General features: G+C 45.3%; 2 protein-coding genes across 3 annotated transcripts in view; both read right to left on the bottom strand.

Moving 5' to 3' along the window:
• Window positions 1-8,743, bottom strand: part of LOC135910808 (uncharacterized) — a 54,881-nt gene extending 46,138 nt beyond the window's left edge. Inside the window, exon 1 of the mRNA XM_065442929.2 lies at window positions 8,490-8,743. Coding sequence (XP_065299001.1) covers window positions 8,490-8,661 — 172 coding nt within the window. The 5' untranslated portion in view covers window positions 8,662-8,743. The remainder of the gene's footprint in view (window positions 1-8,489) is intronic.
• A 2,707-nt stretch (window positions 8,744-11,450) lies between these two features.
• Window positions 11,451-25,053, bottom strand: part of LOC135910773 (cytochrome P450 3A24-like) — a 37,766-nt gene continuing 24,163 nt past the window's right edge. For both annotated transcript variants that reach the window (XM_065442863.2, XM_070539665.1), the window contains 4 exons: window positions 20,608-20,699; window positions 16,097-16,240; window positions 15,409-15,571; window positions 11,451-11,669 (listed from right to left, as the gene is read on the bottom strand). In XM_065442863.2, coding sequence (XP_065298935.2) covers window positions 11,580-11,669; window positions 15,409-15,571; window positions 16,097-16,240; window positions 20,608-20,699 — 489 coding nt within the window. In that variant the 3' untranslated portion in view covers window positions 11,451-11,579. The remainder of the gene's footprint in view (window positions 11,670-15,408; window positions 15,572-16,096; window positions 16,241-20,607; window positions 20,700-25,053) is intronic.

Here is a 25,053-nt window from a genome sequence, read left to right as displayed (position 1 = left end):
GAGTTTTTCGCGTCAGGTGCTTTGCTTGCTTTGTTGTGAACAGAATCTTTATATGTAATTAGAAACTACTCAGGCTTTTCATATCTCATGTGCCGGTTTTACACTACGCCTGATATGTGTACATTTTGCAACATTGTGTTGCTTTTTGAATATTTAGTGAAGGCTTCTTTTATTTAGTAACGTGAAAGATACTGATTAGCTCTTTTTACATTTTTTCTACTTAAGCCTTTGATTTTAGGAAAGATATAGCGTTAAAAGGAGGAGCTAAGTGATATGGGAAAGCCAAGAAGATAACCAGGCATGGCCCATTTGGCTACCCTGCACTGGAGAAAGTCAAAAGGGGAATGGTGAAGGTGAAAAGGACAAGGAACAACATGTTAATAGCATGCATGCCCAAAAAGTGAAGCGTTCATGCTCCACTTCGTCACAGGTGGTCATATGAGTGGTACATCTGAAGAAACGCAGCAAAGCTTTGTGTGCCAACGTACAACGCCGACGCACAAGGATATTCTCTCTTGCAAAACGCCTGTCATCTAGTTTACCATCTAATTTAGCTTTAGCTGCTTCAGCTACACTTTCCTCCTGCTTTCGCAACCATTCCGGACATCACGAAATTCAATACCTCAGCATGCAACATAATTTTCTAAGCTATAAAACTGCTGAAACATTTTTGTTCAATTACTAAAGAAAACTTTATTCCATAATACCTTTGTGCATTGAAAATTGTTCAGTAATGATCATAACGAGGAGCAGCATAAGTCAGATTAGAGATTTTGACTTGGCATTCATTCGCGTCTAAAGAAGAAGCACAAAATTTTGAGCTTGATAATATGCGTCAGATGAGACTTGCCAAGTTGCGTTAGCTCAGTGTCAGTCGATGACACCAGTTCCGGTAGCTTGAACCCCGGCTGTGTGTGTGGACCTTAAAAACGCCAGATCAACACTCAAACAGCTTCCCTAAAATTTTAAGAACCGTTCCTCTGGCGCGCCCAACACCCATACTGAAATAAAACGCAGTACGTCCTATCGTTACGGGAGAACGATTCTTCGCTCTCTTCTCCCGATTTTCAAGAAATTACGCGTTCTTTGTCGGCTATGGCAAATGAATCTCAGGCCGCTAAAAATGAAAAAGTTTTATGTTTTACGAGCTAAACCTCGATCTGATTATGAAGCACGCCTTATGAGGCACGTGCACTAAATATAAGTGCACGAAGTTTTTTTGGACTTTGCCCTTTTTAAATGCTGCCGCCACGACCGGAATTGAAGTAGTGACCTAATGGCAGGCTGTGTAGCCTGTCATGTACAATGGTTACCAGTGACAGTCGTTGAAGAAGTGCACTTTCATTGAATACTATATCGAGCGTTTTACTCGACATGTGAAAGTGCGCCAACCATGGTGGCTCAGTGGTATTTATGCTCTGCTGCTGAGCATGAGGTCGTGGGTTCAGTTCCCAGCCGCGGTACCACCGCGTTAAGATGGGGACCGCCGCATGAAACTTATGCGGGTGTGGCGGGTAAGGCACATTTTGTGGGTAGGGCACATTCAGTCCACTGCTCATAGTTCAACGCTCAGTGAGCGCTCTGCGAGCTATTCTCAACAACTTAGATGAGAGGCCGCTCTCGAAAACGTTGGGGGACGTTCGCCGAAACACTCTCGTGTGCACGAGGCGCCAAAAGCCCTGTTTTTATTTGTCTTTTTGATATTACAGCGAAGTTGTATGTGGCTAGGGTTCCGTGCATTTTCGTTCTCCGTGAACAAAAATTACCATCATCAATGGCTCATACCCCCGTAAGCAAGCCATAAATGCAATGACTCATAGCCCCGTAAGGCACAGATCCTAAGCCCTCCGCCGAGTGAAGCGAACTGTGCTTACATTCGTTATAATCACGCATGCAACATACAGAACAGCTTGTCGAAAGCAGTCATGATCAATGGCTCATAACCCCGTTAGCAATGGCTCATAGCCTCCTAAGCAAGCAAAAATAGAATGGTTCATAGTCCCGCAGGCTTCATGGCTATTAACTTTGCGTAGGTTAGTTGCGCTAACACTACTCCTGTGATCGTTGTCGGTTATTTCAATGTGGATGAGTCGGGACGGAAAAGGGAGTGGTTTACGTGTTTCTTGTTGCATACATATCACTTGCGATGCCGCACCGACCCGGCCCGACCAACCACGCAAGGGCGTACGTGCATCGATTTGACATTTTCAAAGAATGTGTTTGCAGTTGCCAGTAAAATAATGACCACCGATCAAGACAATTAATGTGCGTGCGTACCTATCGTTACGATGACCACCCATCAAGAAAATAAATGAGTTCGTACCTTTGTTCAAAATTCTCTGCCACCTCAGTGTCGTGTGCTAAACCACTTTGCTGGTCATCCACTTACGCAGAGTGGCTCATGATTTTCTTCCTTATCTTTCCTTTTTCCATCTTTCGCATTTCTCCTTTCCCAAGTGTAGGGTAGCCAACCGGGTGCCGCCTTGGTTGCACCCCTGCCATTCCTTCATATCTGGCTCCCTCCTCCTCCGCATGCATTAGTGCTTGTTAGTGGTGTATATATATTTTTCCTAAGATGCATCAATGCTACACCTGTGGAAATAATGTGCGAGGCGGCGCGAAGAGGTAGCCGTCGTGCCCTGGTTTACTTAGGACGCCCAGCCATGGTACCGCAAAATCTCTGGAGCAGCCGATACTGCGACCGCTCAGATCCAGTGCGCTAGCGTGTTCTATTTTCGCGCTACATGCACGTGAGCCGTCCTCTTCGCAGGCTCTGGAGGGGATGGTCGCGCTTCTACAAGGGCCCCCTCCTAATGCGAAGCGCGACTGCAATATGTGTAAAACGCGCGTATGAAAGGAACAGAGACTGCAAACCTATATATATGAGTGGCAATTCGAAGGAAGAAAAACGCAGAAGATGGTGTCATCGAACGGCATGCAACAGTGGCATTGGTGATTGTAGTGTCGTTGGTAGTGGCAGTGGCAGTCGTTGGTAGTGTCGGGTTTCACAAACCAGTGAGAGATGTACCAGGCAGCACCAGCAGCATAAGTTGTGAACAAAGCGCAGCCATGTGATGCCGTAGTGCGAAATCGTGACCTGATGCAGGTTCTCGTAGATGTGCGGACCTGTAGAAGTCGGATCTCCGGAAGAAGACTCTCTGGCAACTCGCGACTTGCGTGGAAATAGCGCAACTGTTGTTACTCATGTTGTGGACGTAGAAGTGATTCTCGAGCTGGAGAAACCAGATGGCGGAGCTGCTGTTGCAGAACTTCAGTAGGTCATGCATCCGCAGATGGTACGAGCACAGAACATCAGAAGGCCCGCGTGCTGTCGCTCGACTGTCAATAACATCAGGGTTGTGGCGGTCGCTGAAGGCATCATGGAGGTTTTGCCTGTGGGGTCGTTGTGCCTGCGAGAGTGAAATTTGTGCCTAGTAGAGCACATGGGAGAGCCTGTCAATCGCTACTGAACGAGCTGCTCCCAAAAGAAAAGCGGATAACTTGCGCGAACATCCAAGGAAGGAGAAGGGCATGTCTTAGTCGAAATCACTTGCGTTTGGCCCAGTGAATTCCCCGGAATGAGTCATCGCACAGCTGCCTTTCAGTTGTGGAGGAGACCGCATGAACCAAGTAGGGGTGTGATGCATATATATATATATATATATATATATATATATATATATATATATATATATATATATATATATATATATATATATATATATACATATATGCATGCTTGAAGTCAGGCATTCCAGCATGATTGGCTGCCGCAGGATTGAAGAAATGATGCGCTGATTAAAAAACAGCTGTATATTGTGTCGACGTACTGTCCGGAGCCCGGCATTTATAATCTCGATTTTATAAACATATTGTAGCGCTAGGATTGATCAGTGGCCTCACAGCAACGCCGTGAGTCCCATTCGCATTAATCTCGATGGTCCCCGTCTGCACTTTGTTTTGGCCGCTTCTCGGAAAACTAAACAATTCATCTCCCAGAGCTGAGGCTGCATTGACGACCCCGAATGCAAAACCTGACCGAACCTAATCGAAGTTTTTGTTAGCAGTTTGCCTGTTCGAGCTCTCAGTGATACCAGAGCTCAAGTGTCAGTAATGCGCTCAGATCTTCATAGACTGATTTATTTATTTATTTATTTTATTTATTTATTTATTTATTTATTTATTTATTTAAAACTTTATCGTTCCCCCAACTGGGGTGCCCACATATTAAGCTACACGCAGGTAGGGGGGGGGGGGGGGTGAGGAGGAAGCAGTTCCCGCGCGTTGAGGACGGTGGAGTCTTCACGGCCTCAACGGCCAGGCGGATTGCTCGATGCTGGTAAGTCTGCAGCCTCGCTCTGGAGCAAGGCTTCCCAGCAGGCTTCTCTACTGTCAACGTTTTCCTTGGCCCCTGGGGAGCCAGTACATTCCCACCTTACATGATCTAGCGTACCTTTCTCCTTATAAATCTTGCAGAGGGCGTCGTGATAGTAGTCGTGATTGTACCTCGTCTGAGTTAAGTAGATCCCATATGTTGATGTAAAATTGTTTCCCTGGAGGCGCCGCCAAATACGAGGGTCCTCCAGAGAGAGAGACCGCTGCGAAGGCGGAAGGATTCTTGCTTCGGCTTTGTAATGATACACAATTTCTCTGTACGGGATGATGTCATCTTTGATCCCTGGAACTGGCTGTTCTAGAGTTGCCCGGTGGTAGAGTGCTCGGGCGAGCTCGTGAGCGGCTTCGTTACCTGGGACTTCTTCATGGGTCGGAACCCAAATAAATGTTATGTCCCTCCTAGGAGGGTTTTGAGTAGAATTTGGACGGCCTCTTCCGAGATTATCCCTTTGTTAAAATTTCGGATAGCTAATTTGCTGTCGCATAATATGACTCCCGCTTTGTACCCGCACAATCAAGCGCTACTGCAACCTTTTCGGCTGTACAGACGTCCCTCGTGTACGTGAAGCACGCTATCTTAACGCACCCGTCGCCATCAACCACCGTTGATACCGCCGCCCTGTATCTGCCGCAAGCTGCGTCCACGTACGCTACTTTATGCACCCGTGTGTTTTTTTAGTTTATTTACTAGAGCGTTAGCCCTGTGAGCTCTCCTCTCTTTGTTGTAGATAGGATGGATATCTTTAGGTAGGGGGGCACTTCGGAAGGGTTTACGCACGTCCAACGGAATGTCCTTCTTGCCAGTCGGGGCACCCCTGTCACATTGGATTCCTACCGATTCCATGATTATTCTGCCTGTTTGAGACTAGCTTAATCTTTCCAACTGAGACACTCGTGCTGCCTCAGGTAGCTCAATTAGCGTTTTGTTAACCCCCATTTTGAGAAGGAGGTCACGATGAGCCATATGGCTCATCGTGAGGTCGGGTACAGTGTCCCTGGTTATATTGCTGCCTGTGTGCGTAAGGATGCATGGTTCAGTATGTAGAGTAAGCCATAGCATTTGTATACCCTCCCAAATTCGTCTGCCTTTGGGGTCGCTGTATGCATATCCCCATTCCTCGTGAGCCGTGTTTAAGTCTCCCATAATGATGAGAGGCCTCCCATCTGCGGCTTTGAGTGCGTTGCGAAATAAAGTAATGAATATAATTTTCTTCTGCCTGGATGTGCTGTGCACATTCAGCAGGAATTTCCTATCTCTATTTTCTTTCCTGTAATAATCTCAACGAGAACAGCCTCTGCCTCACACGGGGAGACATCATGAATTATGGTTGCAATGTTTCGCTGTTCGAAGGTGGCGACTCGGCATTTATCGCCCTTGCAGCTGTCAGAGCTTTGGTAACCCGATAATCTAACAAGGGCCTCGCCCATTTCATGCGTGACTATGGCTACGGGTGCTTCCTCTTGTAGCTCGAGTTATTGTTGCAGCAACGCTGTTTTCCTCGGGTACCCCCTATAATTGCATGCCAGAATGTGGAGGCATTTTTCTTACCCGAGCGTTTATACATTTCTATTAAGAATCGTTTCTATTGCCCCAATTTTCTCGCACACCCTAGCTATTGTCGTGCCTAAGGTATACGTCGACGCGTTTAGGGCGTCTATCTTGCAAGACTGTTGGTTCACTTGTGCCTGTAATAGCGCAATTGCTCCTCCAATCTGTAGCTGTCCTGCCTCCATGGTTTTGTTCTCCTTGTCCAGTCTCAGCAGCCACGTTTCAGTTTTCCTTTGCCAAGATTCTAGAAGATCTTCGTAGTCATCTCCGGAAAGTTCGGAACCTGCCGAGTCGCCTGCAGTCCGGGTAGCTAACAGCTGCACCAGAGCCGTGACGGGAATGTGTACCGCCAGCGTAACCACTGGCGCTCGCTCAAAATCTGTTCTCTTCACTGTACTTGCCGAGTGTCCTTACGAGGTGATTCTTGGAATAGACTCCTTGACAGTCTACGCTGCACTAATTGATTGTCCAACCGGTGTTCTCCGCTTCGAGCTGCCTGAGTACTCTGCCGACACTGCGGCAGACCAGTACCGACTTCGGTGCGTAAATTTGTACGGCTGCAACCTGATGCTGTGACCTACGTCACCATGTCTCTTTCCCACCTCATCGCGATTGGAAAAAAAACGTAGTATGCCCGCTCTGTGACGCTCTCCTGACACGACAAATAGCGCTTCAGAACAATGTTGTCGTAGTTACCAGCAATAGTGCGTGTCTACCCTTCCTGAACTTTGCGACATCTCTGCAGAGTCTTGTTCAAGGTGTAACAGTCGCTGTGCTGTACCCATTGGACGACTTCACGGTCTCTGCGTTAACACCTGATCTACCATCTGACTGCTGCATATTTCTTACCACCGCAAGAAGCCTTCTTGGCTTCCCTCTGGGTACCTTCAGCCGGTAGACCTCCCAAGTGAACCTTTTTTAGGCCTCGGCTTGGACCTCCTTGGCCCTTTTCCAACATCGTTCTCGGGTAACAAGTGGGTGGCCGTCCCAATGGACTATGCTACGCGTCCTTCCAATACAGGTGCCTTTAGCTGTGCAACTTATGTCGCCGATCTTGCACCATGACGCTCCTCCTCAGCTACTCAATGATCGCGATGGTTGCTTCCTTTCAGAAGTCGTCGATGAGCTTCCCGCTCTTGCTCTACGTCTCACAAATTGACCACGGCTTACCAACACCAGGCCAATAGACTTACCGAGCGTCTCAACCACACATTCACATATATCCTCTCCACGTACGTCTCTGATGACCACAGATAGGCAGCTGCGCACGTTGGCGTTTGTGGCCTTTGCCTGAGATTCGTCACACCACAACGTTACCTCTCTAATCTGCTCTATGGCCACGTACAGCTCCTACCTCTAGACTCTTTTCTCCCTCCCGATGCCAACTACACTACTTTATACGTTTACGATGCCGTTGTTCGCGAGGCCACGGCAGGTCGTGTGGCCCGTGATCTACTTGAGGTGTCTCAGAAGAACCAAAAACTCCATTACGACCGTCGCGATCGGTATGCCAGCTTCAATCCTGGGTCCCTTGTCCTGCTCTGGCGGCCTTCGCGTTGCGTCGGCCTGCGCCAGAAACTTCTGCCGCGCTACAAGGCCCTTACCGGGTCTTACACCAAGTGACAGTACTAACCTACGAGATCTCACCATTGACTCCGAAGTATTCCTCAGATCCACCAGTGACTGACATCGTACACGTTTCCCAAATGAAGCCTTATAATTCGAACACTGATTGAACACACTAAAATGCACCGAGACGGTGCTTCTGCCACCGGGAATTAATGTTACGTGCTACGTTGTAGTTTGTGCCGGTATGAAAAGACGCTGTTACGAGAAGTTGATGTGACGCTGGCATCGATCAGTGGTGTCGCTCTGCCCTGTGGTACAGAGCTACGCATTATGCCTGTATATTTATCCGCTGTAAATATTCTTCTCCGTAATATATATGGTCGACAATTTGGGCATATGATGTCTCAATTTTCCGAGACTTTTCTGCTCCCCTCAAGTTTCCAAATAGACATGCAGGACGAGATAAATACTCTAGTTAATAGACTCCAACCACATACTTTAAATTCCACGGAACTGATTTAAATGGGCACATTGATAACATAACGAAATAAGTTCCACTTGACGTTCTGATTGAAACATCGCAGCTGGAGCCGATGCAAAGCTTCCTCCTAAGTGGAAAATCATGCAACATATGCTCCACCGATATCTTCACGCACGTGCGCAACAAAAGAAAAGAAAAGACAGCACGCAAATTTAAGGTTGATGTATTATTCATTCTGCCACGAAAGAAAGGCATTTTCCCCGATTAATTTATTCACTCACACAATTTTTTCATTCAGTTTCAAATGAAGCAAACTGAATGGAGGCGGATTCAGCAGTTCAGTAAAATTCTACTTGCTACCTGTAGTTGTAGATAAAAAACGAAGTTCAACATAATATAAATATTTTCTCTTAGTCAGAAAAGCATGAAGCATGCACCTTCGCCTTCGTATTAGTAATCATCGCTTAAGATACAAACGTTTAAGGCCGTACTTACGGTCCACATATCGTAGTCCATTATTCCATATGACCGGTTTTTCTTGAGCACAGGCTTCTTTGACTGATTTGGAACGTTGCTTGGCTTCGGCTGTCACAAAATCTCGCGAAAAACATAAAGCAATCGCAAGTGCTACTAACGAAAAGATCATCGATGACTTGAGTGGTGACATTTGGGGTGCTTTTCCCAATGATGCGCGTTGAACGCTGCACAGTGAAGAACCAGACACAAAATGATTCGATGGGAGGGAGTTAGCGTTTTGAGACAGACCAGTTTTCTTTTTTGCCGACGCTGTTGGCGCACAATAGCGAGAAGAGTGTCCCGACAGGAAACAGCGTTCAAACAGTGAGGAACATCTTATAGACCATGAGGGAATGGCGTGAATTAACGCCAGCGGCATTCAAGGTAGATGTTGCGTGCGTGAATCTTTTGGCAGCTGCGCAATCCTTACATGTGGTTCGTAGACGGTTTATCGCGTGCTAGTGGAGCCGGGCTAGAGTTGCAGCTGAAGAGTGTTCGGAGAATCCTACACTGTACTACCACGCCTTCCCCACGTGTATCGCACTGAACACGTAAGATACTTCTTAACGTTTGAGCTCGCGTCGTTAGCGAGAGAATATTGTAATGCAGGGGTTCTAGAAAACAGTGTCAAATGACATTTTGCGCAACGCGAGGGAAATAATGACGTCACAGCACTGACCCTGAACTGAGCGTTTCATTTGAAAAGAACAGTAAATTAGCGTGGCTCATTCTTCACGATGTCTACGCAATAGAAAAAATACGTGGTCACGATCGTCATTGCTGGAACACATGCGCTTGAAGCTGAACAACTTTTCACACGCGAGTGCAATTACTTAGCAAATACCGCAATTCCTTCAACGACATCTCAATTAACGCTTGGCAAACGTGTACACGTCTCTCATTCTCTTATATGTGGAATCTCACGAGTAGTCTGATCCTTAATTGTGTCTAGGCCGTACCTTGGTGTCGTCAAACACCGGTGCATAACCACATTCGCGGAATTAAGTGCGACGCTAGATGGTATGTTGCGGAATTATACAAAGAAGGTTTACGTTCCTTTGCATGGTCATTGACGCACGTGTTGCTCTGTCCTTTCCACAGGACAGTGGTCACACATAAGCAATAACAGCGTTTCATAGCACGTATGTATGGGCACGTGACCAATGTGATAGCCACTATTTTGTGCCCTACACTGATTCCTTGGCGATTTTTATATTGAGCTGAATGCATTAGTGGAAATGAGATCACCATCAGACTTTGAGATAGTAGTGTTACAGAAAGTGTTACAGGCGCAGCGCCATCTAATTGCAGGACAAAGCGGCATGCCGCTTCAAGCAAGCATGCTTATCATCTGTACGAGCTAGCGCGTCGTATCACGTCGGGTTTGTACTCCATAGTAGGCACCTCGCGAGAACCCAAACCGTACTCTACGATGTGCAAAAGTGCGGAGAAAAGTACATTTAGATGTGCACCATGCATATTGACAACTCGCAGTGTATGTGGTTTTTCATGGTGCACAGCTTGTTCCTTAATTCCTGAACGTTTTCATTTCATGTGTACAAACTAATGCTCCGAAGCACTGCAAGTAGGACAACGATTTATTTAATTTTTTTGCAACACATTTTTCGAACCAGGGACCTTCATGTGCTTATTATCCACTAAATTATATTTAAAATTGGTTATTCTTGGACACGTTTTAAGTTTTAAAATTAAGCATGGTTGACATATAAGGCATGTCCACGTGCAGAAAATATTGTCAAAGTCTGCAATGTTGCACGAAGAACACGTGGATGGTAGCGTTGGAGGCGTCGAAGAACATTTTGGGCTGTCGTTTCTCTACGCATGTTGGCTCAGCGATTAAAAGCCATCCGTAAATAGACTTACGCTTCTGTTTGCACTGGTCCCAACTTGTAATCTCTTCTTCATGCGTCTCGAACCAGACCCGTGCTGTTTTCTTTAGGTAGAATATTATGTCAGCCAGCATAAGCGTGTTATCCCACCTATCGCGTGCGCTGACGCGCTCGTAATTCTGCAACTCGTCATCGACGTCAATGTTGTCAATCCCAGAAAACGTGTCAGGGCCACGAGACTGGGGCAGGATGACCATCGGTAGCGTCGACGGAGCCGCGGTTGAAGACTCTCCTTCGTATGACAAGGCGGCCAGGTGACGTCCGCTCTAGAGCTTCATCTTGCGCTAGTGACTACCACGCAGGTCCACCAATGATGTTACGGGAAGAAAGAAGCGTTCGTCTATTTACAGGTAGATTTCAATGGCTGAGCCAACATGCGCAGAGAACCGATTGCCAAAAATTTTCGTCGTCTCCAAGGCCACCATTCACGTCCTCTTCTTCCAACATTTCAGGCTGCGCCAAAATTTAGGTTACCACAACCTTTGACATGATGATACCGAGAACACCTGCCACAATAAGATCCGGGGGTGTTCCTCCTAGTTCTATCTCGCAATGCTGAAGGAAAGCTTTTTCTAAAAAATAAGTGAAACACTGATCCATTTTGCCTCAAGTTTGAAGATGGATATTGCTAAATTCGTGCAAATGTCGAGTTTAATACTAGAGGAGCCCGCCCCGAGGACAGTTGCGCAATGGCAACTTGCTATCTAAAACATTTGTATAACAATTAATTCGTCAAATGTGGATCATCAATGTATATATATTTGGTCTACCAAGCAATTTTTGATGTTTGCGACTTTTAGATTTAGAAGCCTTCGTCCACTTGGCACATTCCCCCACATAATCAATTCCTAAATTTTGTTACTGATGACAATCTTCGCTGAAAAGCCTGGGATGTTGCAGTCCAGAAGAGCCAACTTCAAAAAGGAAAAGGCCTGATTAAAATGTTTATGCATGCTCAAAATTCCATACAAGTGCACTACACTCAATCCACCTGAACCAGCATATGTTATAAAGAAATCCACACTTAACCATGCTTAAACTAAATAAATGCTGATATTGAGAGACGCCGGACAGGGAAACACTGCATTGTCACTGAGCATGAAGAAAACAAAAATGACAATTTTCCATGTTATTTAACCATTCAAGCTTGTTCATGCTTTTAGGCAAAATTGTGCGGCCGCTTGCGTATCCCTACGGTCATGTCTTCGGCAGTCACGGCGCCGAACCCAATTTTCATCTTTAGTGGAACCTGCAAGTAAGCGGAACGAAAACACGGCGCCATGGCAGAGTGATTAGTACGTTCATTCATGATAACAGTTGGTCAGATTGCCTCGCTATAATATGTCGCGTAATGGCAATGATGATTTATAGTATACCACAGAGCACCCTATTTAAAAATCTCCTGATTTCTAAAAATAAAGGGGGTAACGTCGGACTTGCCTGCAGAAATGAACCCTAGTGTACATTACATTTGCCTGAAATAAGGTCACTTGTACGTCCAATGCACTACCTGCTACTTAGCAATTGCTTCCCGTCGGGTTTCCTTTCTTTCCCGTTTCCTTTATTTTCACTGGAACTCCTGTGCTCAGTCCGCAGAATGCAGAAGCCATGCCGAGTAAATGTCAGAGTGCATGTGGGGGCGCGCGCGCGCGCGCGCGCGTGTGTGTGTGTGTGCATGCGTGTGTGCATGCGTGTGTGCACACGCCTGTGTGCGCGTGCGTGTGTGTGTGCTCGCGCATGCGTGTGTGTGTGTGTGTGTGTTTGTATGCATGTGTGTGTGTGTGTATGCGTGCATGTGTGTGTGGGAGCTCAAAATAAATTATACGGTAGATGCACCCCATTCTCACCCCCACCTAGGACAGGAAGACATTGTTGTTCATCGGCTTTAAATAGACGTTGAATCGCCATCCAACTTATTTATTTGGTTGAAATAGGGTACATGCGAAATAGTGTAGGGAAATTGCAGCGTTGGTAGAAAATTACATGCACAAGCGTTCCGGAGCACTATGGAAGAACCACGTAGGAAGCATTTTAAATAACCTCAAAGAACTCAACGTGTCACAAAGCTGACATTTTGGGAAAAACGGGTCCTCTTGTTGAATAAACTGCGGCCATAGTTTCAGGAGCGTGCGTTAATTGTAGGCTTTGTAAAAAGTTTATTAGTCAATTCTAGGGGAATTGTTTGCATACTAAGTTGCATACTAAGTTTAATGTGGGGAGATGCCTTAGAGTTTGTTATTTAATTGTGAGTTTTACATATAGTTCATTGGCCCCGGCACCGTATGTAGCTTGTCCGGACAGCGATTAATATCCCGAGGTTACTGTGCTAGGGTAAATGCCTGAGATTGTGCAATAATTCCTCACATCTGAATTTTTACTCACGCGATCTGTGCTCATATAATTGCTGTAAAACAATAATATCGCCTCGTCAACTGTCATAATGATACGGAACGCACTCAGTTGTTCAGACATGAAGTCCAGAGCGAAAAAGCTTTGATATTGCGTCGCAAATCCGTACGGCCAACTAAGCGACCAATTCTGCTGGTTATTGTACGCGAAATCAGGAATGTGCCCATTTGGATTGTTCTGAGTAATCTGATGCGGTAGTCGCTTCCGACTGCTTTCACGGTTTGTGTTTCATCGTATTATGTTATGTGCAAATGTGACATTTATTTGTGCTATCAACTATGCTTGAGGATTGGAAGAGTTGGTTTCTTCCCTTCCTTGTGGCGTTGTGGCGCTGTACCAGTTTTAGAATGTGCGATCAACCATTTGTGCTCATTTTTGCTTCATAACACTTAGGTGGGGCCCAGAATGGCACAGTAACTGAAAACAAAACGACATCAAAGGGGAAGGACATTCTTATTTAGTTAAGCTACATTCTCAAATGTAATAAAGTTCGGCAGGTGTTACATCCTTGTAACACAAAGAGGACGAAAGCCTGCTGCACATTTGGTAGTTCATTAAGTTATACAATCGGGGATTGACTTCTTGCATGATATAGCAAGCCGCAATGGGAAGTACGCGCGTGGCAGGCAGCCTCCTCACTAAGGCGCAGTGGCACGCGCTTCTTCCACAATGGCGTACTTGCACTCTGCCCCATCGCTCGCTGACGACCACCGCCACCGCCATCACCGCTCCGACTGTGACGTCAATGCGCAGAGCGCGTGCGCACGCTTTTCTGCGCAACAACACCTGACGCGAAAGCAATAACTAAACTTAAAATCCTGCCGACACTTAAGACTGTTTACGTGTGGGAATGCGAAAGCATTATACCGTTTGTAGACCTCGGAACCTCACAAACGCGTTCATTTTATACACGCATGACGTGGTGCCACCTCCTCCGCACCGTCACATGCACCGCCCAATGACGCATGCACTAGTCAGCGAGACGGCTGCTGCGTGAAGTGTGCAATCAGGCACGCACTAGGAACACCTTTAGTAAGCCGGAACAGTGGAGCAGCCGTGGCTTCAGACAAGCGTGCTCGTCTCGGAACCCCTAGGCCCGGGTTCCAGTCCTACTGTGATCGAAATGTGCCAAATTTTCTTTTCAAAACAACGAAGCCAAATGTGCCAGTTTTCTTTTCAAGCAACGGCCGACTCCCTGCGGCGTCGGCCGTTATTCGTCACCGCGTAGTTCCGCCAAGGTAACTGCCAAAATATACACCTACATGCTTTTGCCTTAAATGTACTAACTTGGGCCGGTTGATACATGTCCGAAAAAAGGAAACAACAAGTAACAACGTCTCTCTGTCTGCACGTCGAGTTCTTTGCGCTGTTACTCGCTTTCTTTTTCATGCATTCTAAAAAGTAAGCTACTTTCTTAGCAAAAATGACGCAAAAGTAAAGTGACGATGTCTTTGACGTCAGAGTGTGGAAAAGGCGACGCCTGCATCCGTGTGAGCAGTGGACGACCTAGGAATTCTCGCAGCAGCGCCGTTGCTTCCGGGTCGAAAAAGTTATTACAGGAACTTGGCCATCAGTGGTAATGTTTTTTCTAACCTTAGTCATTTTCCTGGGCAGAAAAAGAAACGAAACTAAGGGATCTTAAGAGAGTAATCTACCTAGCTACCATTTTCAATATTTACCATATGGGAAATATTTGCTACTGAAGTTTCTCACGGGAAACTTCAAATAGAAACACGCAGCAATAAAAACACTTAATACAATCCAAAAACACAAACGTTTGCGAAGTTCTGCAAACGACCAGAGGAAGATAGAAAACAGAGGGATAGGATTCAAACACACAGTTCCTTTAAGGACGGCAGTAAATAGAAGAGTCCTAGAATAAACATAGTAGTTCATGGACAGTTTTGAAGCTGAGGCGGCTGCCGTAACTATTCATGGCAACGTAACACAGCAGATAACTACATAAACATACGTATAACGAACTCAAACGCGCACAGCACTTGCAGGATGTGCTGTATATATGCAATGGTAATAGTAGTCTCAGACACGAATCTTTACTCGGATCCGAAACGTTTTATGCATTCCAAAAACACTTAGATAACCGTATTCTGTAGCACCGTGTTGACTGTAGGCCAAGTGCTTTTTTTCTTTTACATGCTGAATAGTCGGTGGTCTAACCACGTTAAATCAGCGATTATTGTTCGTCTCGTATTATAGCGTACCCGGGGCACTGATGTAGGAGATGTTGCACATTTTCGTCAGCGTGGCCAAAAGGCGATTGTGGACTAGTAACATGCATTGACTTCTGTACAAGTGCTCTGATGTGCCCTCTTATATGAACATCTTTCGTTCGAAGTACGAAAAGCGGACTAAAGCTGCTATAATCTTTGTAGCAGGATGGCCTGCTAATCACAAATTTACACAAATTGGTAACCTTGTTTTTGTCAGTTATGTCGACTGTGGCCCACCATAGGCCGCAGGCGCTAAGATTCCTTCGCATAAATAGTCAGACTTCATCTTGTCCCTTTGAGAGCACCAATAAATAAAACACAAGATTCGTGCAGTGTCGACATCCTCACCTGAGTTTTCTCCGTCCGAACAAACTGAACCTTGTGAATAGAGTGCAGCAACGCGACCTTGACAGCATGAAGTGCTAGCCGCATTCCGATGCAGTTTCTGGGTCCAGCCCCAAATGGAAGATAAGTGTAAGGCCTGATGGAGCCTACGTTTTCGTCACTGAACCTGTCAGAAGGAAAGCAGTATAGAAATGAAAGAGAAATAAATAGCTTAGGTGTGGCATGCAACAGACAGAAAACATGCCAGTTCCAGAGAACAAGTGCACACAACAGCGCCAGCCTTGTTTGAGGTATCGCTACTGTTGTTTACTAAATGCAGCAAAAGGGGAGGTTCGCCTAGCAATGGGCACACAATCCCAAAGTCGTAGCTAAGAAACTAACAAAACAGCAGTGTTTCAAGGAATTAATTAGGCAGAAATAAATTAAAATAAAGAGGATGTTTCGCAATTCATTGGGAAAAGAAAGTGGCAAAGTGGAGAGTTGGCCGAGTTTGGTTTCTGTCCAATTATTCATTTCGTTTGAGCTATCTACACAATACGATGCAACGTGATGCATAGCTGCAGTGACACGGGCGGTTTGTGATTGCTGTGCGCAATTTATTTTCTTGACATCGTGAAATAAATGAGAATGAAATGAGTCAGCACGTTATCCTATAATGATACAGCACTTAAGGTGCCGTGTGACTTGTTACCTCTCGGGCTTGAAAGCATCTGGCTCCGGGAAGTACTCCGGGTCCCGATGGAGAGCGTAGACAGGCACGACGACTGTGCAGCCCTTGGGAAGCTTGATTCCCGTTTCACCAAGCACGTAGTCTTGGAGCGCCGACCGCTCAAGCCTTGCGATGGTCGCGCAAGAGAAGGCAAGAGGAGCGGACGTTTAGAACAAATCACACAGTTTTGCTATAGCGTTGCGGCCGTTTGACGCACGACGAGCGGCCATGGCGACGCTATACGCATGCCCTTGGTGGCACTTTTATGAGCGCCTTCCTCGTGGCATACGAATGGCCAACGCCAAATTCTGCGGCCCCATATGGTACATTAATGCATAACTGCGAGTCGGCCTAGTTGGAACAGATTCATCTTAAAACTTTTCGCGCGCAAACAAACAGGGACGAAGAATAAAAAGCGCTCGTACTTGTGTTGCCGCTATTCTTCGTCCCTGTTTGTTTGCACACAAAAAGTTTTAAGATACAATTAATGCATTTCACGCCAACGATGACGTCCTTTCTTTGGGCCTGCCAGTGTCGGAACAAATCTTATACTGCGATCTGCTTTTCAGTTATTTCTTATCTTTCATTTTTTCATCAAGGCAACGCTGATCACGCTGGTTGCGCGATCAGAAATAGCGCATCAACTAAGAAATTATTCACTGCTCTGGGCGACTGAAATTTAGATGTCAGTAAACAACAATGACACCAGGGAATACACAACACAGTGATGAAGCATTAACTAAATTTTTAATGTCGAACTGGTGAACTGCAAAACGCACCCATAGTGACTACGAATGACGGATTTTGTAACTTGATTACTCTTTGGGGCCTTGACTTTAGGAGGGTCGACGAGCGCCGCGTATGCAAGAGCATCAGCTCTTCTATTGCCAGCAATGCCAATGTGGGAGAGAATTCACTGAAACTTTACTGCGACGCCTTTGCTGCCGAGTTCTTTCACGAGGGGCTGGTGATTTGCGCCGAAACTTGATGGACGGTAGACAACGATATAGTGGTTGCAACTCAGCCTTTAAGTCCGTAAGAAGATTCCCAAAATCTTTAGTTTGCGTAGAGCAGCAGCTATAGCCACGCCTTCCACAACTGTCGACGAGGCTATACAGTCCAGACGCCCAGACACCGTTAATCCCAGAGAGATAATATGAAACGCACCTGGGCAGCAGTCTTCGTCTACTTTAACAAACCCATTTGTGCATACGTGTAGGTGACTCGGGAAAGTCGTGGTCGAATGCTCCAGAACTAGTGACTTCGCTTGTGCAGATGGAATGCTGCTCTTTTACTTCAATTGTAGTACACTTGAGTTGCGTGTAATATCTTTGAATGTTAAAGGGGGAAGGGTGGCGTAGCTTTCTTGCCTCTGTCTCGAGCAGTGCAATCCTAAAACTCTAAGTGTGACAGTGCTGCATTAATATGTGATCACCCTGCGTAACCAAGTGATTCGGTCGAAAGGAAGCATCATTTCTATATCGAGTAAGGACATGATCTTCTCGTACACCAGCAAGGTTAGTTAATACGGGGTTCATTGATTCTCTGAACATGTATGCGACGAGACCGGAGACATTAAACACTTTCTGTGGTCTGGCCGAAATACTGAAATGAAGAGGACGAGCTACTCGAGAGCCTCCAAAAGAAGGACCCTCTGCATGCAGGCCTCAAACACCATGTGTTCCCAGAAAGATCAGCTATAACCCGCAAAGCAACTACACGTATTCTTATTGCATTCTTAAGAGAGACGCGTTTGATGAACCTGTGGTGATACCGCAGTGATATTTTAAGAGACGCTCGGGAGGAGCTGTTGCCGACCTTGGTCACAAGGATAAGCCATCTGTTACTATAGCCCACCAGCACCACCACCACCACGAATGTTGAACTGGTTCCACTGAGGATTCTCTTGTGATAAGAACCAAAAGTACTGGTGATACGCCTGTACTCTGGTTTTAATGTGTTTGTGTTTCGTGCAAGCGGCTCATTATTAAGCGGCTGGAGTAAAAAGCTTTTGTAATACTATACGGCGTGTTATTTCAGACTGCCGAAAAAAAATCGCCTGTGCCAGAATTAACAATGCTAGTCCTTGAGCTGTATTACTAGAAGAGGTGGACTGTACTTCCACCTGAAATTTAAATGTATATTTCACTAATAAAAAATTTTGCTGGCTCCGAGTTGCTAGTTTTCCTTATACACGTTACAGTTTCACAACTTCCAATTTTTGTAGTTACGAGAGGGTGTGCCCTGCAACCTATTATTAGCACTATTATCATTTATTTCTGTCTTTCTGGCCTTTTGCAAGAGGACAAGCACTTCCGTGCAGGCCTAGAAAGTTAACTTCCGATTAGCCTGGTAAAATGTCGCCGCCGAGAACTGTCCGCATTCAAGTGTCACGCACATCGCTTTGGACACCGCATGCGTGGGACCAAAGCGAAAAACCGACAACGTCCATTGTGACAAGCGGAGCTGGAGTGCGCGTGCCAGCCCTGGGTGCGCGCGAGATTCCACCGCGGGGAGCTGCGTCACGAGTTGGAAACCCCGGCTTGGGGCCTGATTGGGGGGAGGAAGCGGGCGGGCGCTGGATGAGCCCGGCGCATGACGGGGGCAGTCATTCGACTGACTCGGAACGGCAAGTTGGGCCAGTTGGTTGGGATTCATGGTAAGGTTTGCAACAGAGAACCCAAGACAAGGAGAACAGAAGGAATAAAACGACGACACGGCGCTGACTCTCAACTGATCGTTGACAGTCAGCGCCGTGTCGTCGTTTTATTCGTTCTGTTGTCCTTGTCTTCGGTGCGTTGTTACAAACCTTACCATGAATTCGACTGACTTTCGCTGCGTGAGTGTCGGAAGCGATTGTGTTTATTTGCGAACACATGTTCGCCCTTTAGCAAAGTATAGGGGTGGGCGAATACTCGACGTTTCGAATGCGAGTAAGATATTGCACTAACTATTCGGAGTCGTATTCGAACAGGAAGCGTTCGGTATTTTCGAATTTTAGAACTAACCAGATTTTTGGCAAAACCCGACATTTAAAATCTGGTTGTTGCTCTTCTTCTGCTAAACAACATGTCACATGTTATGGGAAAAGAACCATGGACAAACATTTTCGAAGCAATGCAGAAACGAAATGAGTACAGTGCAAGGAGCGCTGTTCGCGGTTTTACGGTGGAAGCAATGTATGATTTCGGCATGCAGTGCACCCTTTAGTATTTTTGGCAGTCGGGTATGAAGCAGTTTTATCGTTTACGCTACTACCACTCATGTTTTCCTTGCAAAGGGCCTTTTTACATGCACCTATGGCGCAAAAGTCCTTCAGCAGTATTTTTTTTTTCACACCTTCCGACCTTTTTACGTTCACCATTTATTCAGCGTTTCTATTTTCTTTCTGGTAAGCCAACCGTACAGCAGCAATACATTCTTGGAAAGCTTGTTTGCAACAAGGCTCTAAAGATGTTGAGAGTAAATTCATGTTGGTCAAGGGTCCCGACAGCTTTGGACCTTCGCGATTTCCTCTTTTCTAGGGAAAATAAGATTTCATAATGTTTTTAATCTATATGTAGCGCTGTTCTATTTTAGAAAAGAAACCATGACTGCTGTTCTTGCTTCCACGAACTCCGTACTAAACTTTCGGCTAAATAAAGCGATAAAAAATGTTTCATTTAGTTTATATTAATTTCAACTTAATTTAAATTTTTCGTACTAACTGTCTGATCTGCATTGCTCTACGCCATGTTATAGCATTTATAATATATTTGCACAATCCAAACATCCAGTTCTAGATGTTGAGAGGAAATGACAAAAATGGGAGGATAATTTGGGCCACCTCAAATGCATATGTTGGGTATCGTAGCCTCAATTTCCAGCATCAGCACGTAAACGAAACGATTTCCCATTGCTGAGTGTGCATATCAAAGATGGCGCTTTAAAATTATCAAGTAAAGTGTACTTTTGACACGACGTGAAAAACATACAGCTCATTGCCTGCATAGAAATTTCTTTCCACTGTACGCGATTAACAAATCATGGATAGAGGAGAATAATTTTGATGCACGCTTTTTGTACGAGAACTGAGTGCTTTTAGAGACGAACTACCACGCTAACTAGCCCCCGAGACTAGGCTTACCCTGCCTGTAGCCACACCACCAACCACCGCCGCGTTAGCACAAATTATGCAATATGTAATTGCGTTTCGCACGATATGATACCATGCTTCGTGACTGAAGCAAAAACGGAGGAGTAATGCGTAGTTAAAATTTGTTTTTATATATGATAACATTTTTGTCTGTTCATGCGACACATTGTCGAAACAAGTTCGCATTGAGATCGAGTAAACTAAGCAATTTTTCTATGAATGATTCAACGTCCTCTAAACGCCCAATTACTCAAATTGCCAACGTAAGAAATCAGTCATTACGGGAAGCAGACCCGGAGACATTCATATAATTAGAAATTACGAATCAATCGAGCGTGTTTGCACATCGTTGTAATACCTTGGAGCTGAAGGGTATAGTCGTAGCGTTTCGGAGACGACACAATGCATGTACTTGAGCTTCGACACCACGTCCATGCTGGGTTCCTCTCCCTGCGTAGAGATATGCGCCGTGTTACCCACGCCGTTCACGCAATCGATGTGACGCTATGCTAGTAGCGAGCAACACGTCGTGGGTTCGACTCCTTCTTCTCGGCGATGAAAATGCCACCGACATCTCAGCGAGCGTCTTTTAAACAGTTCAGTTGGCTCTTTTTCGCCAAGTGCCAAGCGCAACACTCGCTGGCTGCGACACTGGCTGTGGACCGCTGTATGCAAACCTTGCGAATTGTGGGCTTTGAAAGAGAGAGAGAGAGAGAGAGAAAGAGAGAGAGTGCTATACAAAGAAGGTAAGGATGTTAACGAGTCAAGAGTCCGGTTGGCTACCCTGCTCTGGGTGAAGGGAGAAAGGGAATAGAAAGGAGAGAACGCTAGAGATTGGGGTAGAGACGTGTGCGTGGGCTTTAAAGATGTTAAAGATACAAATACCACTTATTCCTATTAATGGAGTTCAATTCTGCATCCTGCTATACGTGACGTTTACGAGTATTTACTGGAAGTACGTATAAGTGGTGAGATTGTGTACTAACTATGCGCATTTTCGTGTTAAAGCAATTTATGCGTTCAGTTTGAATGCAATATATATAGGGAATATAATTTTGCGTGTAAACTCCCAGTCCCTCTTTTGTAAACCTTTTTTTTTCTTGCACCCTCTGTCTCTTAACCCTTTTTAATACCCACCCCCCTCCCTCCCCCGTGCAGGAGCATGTTCTCAGCTACACACGCCGGCTGAATTCTCTGCATTTCATCAAAGAGCTCTCTCTCTCTCTCTCTTTCAATTCATGCTGATGAGGGCTTTCGTTCAGCGTGTCGAATCGTTTTCTTTTCTTCCGGCTTAGAGAAAACAGATCAGTTCATGTCCAATTCGGCAGCCACAAGAGTAATTCAAATCCATATGTACCGTTGTATGCCCACATGATTAACCAACAAATAACGACAGAAAAAAGCGCCAAATTTCAATTTTGTTTGAAAACTCTACAGCTTGAGCCAGCGTTCACAAGAAGCAGTGAAAGCGCCCGCAGTCGACCTGATTATGGGGGCACGCCACAGTAAGTCGACTCCGGAATAATATTGAACACCCAGGGTGCATAACAAGCACCTAAACCTAAGTGCACGTTGCACGAGAGTGTCTGCCTTTGTGCTCTTGCAGAAATGCAGCCGCAATGGTCGGAATCAAACCCACGACCTCGAACTCACCAGCGCAGTGTCGTAGCCACAAGGTTACCGTGGCGTGCAGAACTGAATGAGAAGTTCGCGAGAAACTAGGCGACCGATAACCGCAACGCTTTTCGCTTCGATTTCGTGGCGAAGTTTAATACCTTCCTGGTATTCTAATCATTTTCCGGTTCGCTCAAATATAACAATTTTACAGTAGTTTATGGCATTCAGATCAGCTCCTCTTTGACACACTGTCTGGATTGCGGCATAGCACATCTACATGCACTTACGCTAATGCCTAAAGGAGTGATTGTTTTAGGGGCTGCACTTGGTATCCGCGGATATTTTAGACTAATGTAAGCATCGCGCTCATTATTACTCTATGTTACTATCGTGGTAAGAGGTTCAATGCGAGAGCGGAATGAAAAAAAAAACTTTATGTTCTTGTTTCTGTTTTGTTTTTTGTTGTTTTTTTGTTTTTAATTTTGCGCCGAAGCCGTCGTGTCAGTAGGTCATGTCTTCATGGTAGGTCAGTGGCACGTCACGCATTGCTCAAAGTACGTTCACGCATTTCCGTTATTGTGGCTGAGTAAAAAAAAAAAAAGCCCTGGAAGCTTGCTAAGTTCCTAATTTCGCATCTGTGAATGCTCAAATAAGGAAGAATCAGGTGTTCCTATGACTACTTTATGTTTCGCACGAAACATTTACATGAGATACGAAAATACGTCTGGTGAACGGTATCCGCCTTTATTTTTCAGAAATACGTCCTACCGTTGCTAAAAGTGGTATGAAATTGACTATGGTATGTCATTTAATATGGAAATATGTTTTTATAAGTTTAAGAAATTTTGAATATATTGAGTATTATATCACTATGACTAGACAATTGGACCGATTAACATTATTATGGTAATTGAAGATGACTTTTTCTAAATGCACACGCACGCTCAGCTTGTTTTGCAGCAAGATATTGTCACGTAGTAGTGACGGCAAAAAACACAGTAGCAATACTGTGAATGACGAAACTAACTTTTCTTGGGCGAACCTGTGCTCACAAAAACAGGCTACACTTAAAGAACAACGATGGCTGCGAACACAGTCGGCGATTGTCGAAATCCGATCTACAAGTCAAGGGCGTCGGCTTTTATACATGAGTCATCGAAGGTTCCAGAGTAATCGCTGGTGCCCACGTGTCTTGCAGGAAATTTTACACAATTCGCGTCGCACATGCCATGAGATTACGCAAGCTTCGGTGACAGCAGAAAAACGGGTAGAAACACCGATAACATTCCAGAAACTTCCAATACAAGCGGGCGCGTCCCATGCTGAGCGATAACATTTGTTACACGGAAAATTTGGTCACCCGAAAAAGATAAACCAGTACGCGTGTCAATATAATAGAAAAATGCACAAATTTGGTACCAGGAGAAAGCTTGTTTCAATGACGTGATGTCGAGCGTCTTACAGGGGCTGATACACAATTTTTAAGGAACCATCCTTAAAAATTTGTTTGTTGTAACGGAAAGCTTCTTGGTCATAGTGTTAAATCATGGCAGTAGTGAAGCGGAAAACGTCGTGGAACATTTGTTATCAGACTTCTTCGATCTGTAGTCGCGATCGTCTTTACGCAGACATATGCGCGCGGGAGTTATTCTACGCCAGCATTGGTGGCAGGCACATCGGTAGTAGGCCCTAGCCGTAAGAAGTCTGCGGTCGTCAAGGCGATGTTCATAGGGTTCATACTTCTTGAACTGCTAATCTACTTCTCTAACCACGTGTTTCGTGGTTTCTATATAAACACTCAGCCTCTTCACTAAAAACCTCTTTCTCTATTTCTGTTCAATTCCTTTGGTGGCATACAGCCCAGCCAACTTCTTTTCAGGCAAAACCAAGTCTCTGAAAGCAAAACGATGCTTTTACGCGTGATGGGCAGGAAAGCGTCTCGCCGCAGCCACACGCGCGCGCTCTTGATTTTGGAAGCATGTCGTCTCTTGAAGAACTGAGCGAAGTGGAGTGCAGAACTTTAGCTGGTGTCTATGTTAAGAACTAAGGCCCATTCATACGAATGAGTGAACGAAATAGGTGATGTTCAGAACGTGTCAGCTGTGTGCTAGTCGAAGTCAGGCAATGAACAACTTTATTGTACGAATGAGAAGGCATATGTATACAGCGTATGACGTAATAGTTCTGAGGAAATCCGCAAGGTGGAAAGAAGTAATAATAAAAGGAAAATTAGACATCCAACAAATCATAGCAAATGCTGCGAAGGAAACCCGTACGAGTTGCTCCAAAGAAAAGCCTGTCAGTTGAAGAAAAATTTGTCCCGGATTACAGGACAAATCTTTCTTCAACTTCCAGGCATTGGCACCCTAATATTAGGAGTCAGCCGATAATAAAAATAGTAATGCTGTTACTAACTGTAGCACATCATTTCTATTGAGAGGCGTCGCATTTCCGCCGCTGTTGTAGGAGCTTCAAGAACACAATTTACAAAACTAACAAAAGAAATCTAAGGAGCTTACAGTACTGATGATAAGTAGAATTAGATTGGCTATGTGCTCAGCATACAATGCGTCAGAGGATACTCACTCGACTGAGGCAAAGTGAGTCACATGAAGCAGTTTGCCGGGTAACCTGAGAAAGGCGTGATCTACAAGTCCACTTATCAGGCACAAGCCTGCTCCCGTTGTCGCCAGCAGTCGTCTCAGTGAATGACGTGAGGAACTCTATTCCAAAGGTATCAAAGTACATCGTATTGTACACTAGGAAGCTAGTGGGCACGCAATTATGTCGTAGTCGGAACCTTCGACAAGGTAAAATTGTCAGCGAGGGCGATGATAAACGCCGTACTTACATATTATACATCGTTTGAAAGTGACTGCTCCCGGCAATATATGAACAAGAAGAACGTTATTGATGTCGAAATGGAAAGAAAGCAGCAGTAGGTTCCCAAATGCGCTCTGTGGAATTAAACCTAACGCCTTCACAGGCCCGATCATCCCACGACTGGTGAAGAAATGCGTCAGGAAGGTTGAGCTCTAAAATGGGTGAAGCCGTCATGGAGGAGTTCCAGACTATGGCAATGATGTGAACTTCACGCACTTCATTACGTGAAGGTTGTTCAAGTAACAGCCTCATACCGAGAACAGCAATGTGATGTCAAAGGCGGAATTTGATTTCACTGAGAATT

The sequence above is a fragment of the Dermacentor albipictus genome, chromosome 5 (genome assembly GCF_038994185.2).
Source record: "Dermacentor albipictus isolate Rhodes 1998 colony chromosome 5, USDA_Dalb.pri_finalv2, whole genome shotgun sequence".
NCBI classification, from domain to species: domain Eukaryota; kingdom Metazoa; phylum Arthropoda; class Arachnida; order Ixodida; family Ixodidae; genus Dermacentor; species Dermacentor albipictus.
This window is presented reverse-complemented; position numbering and strand designations above follow the sequence as displayed.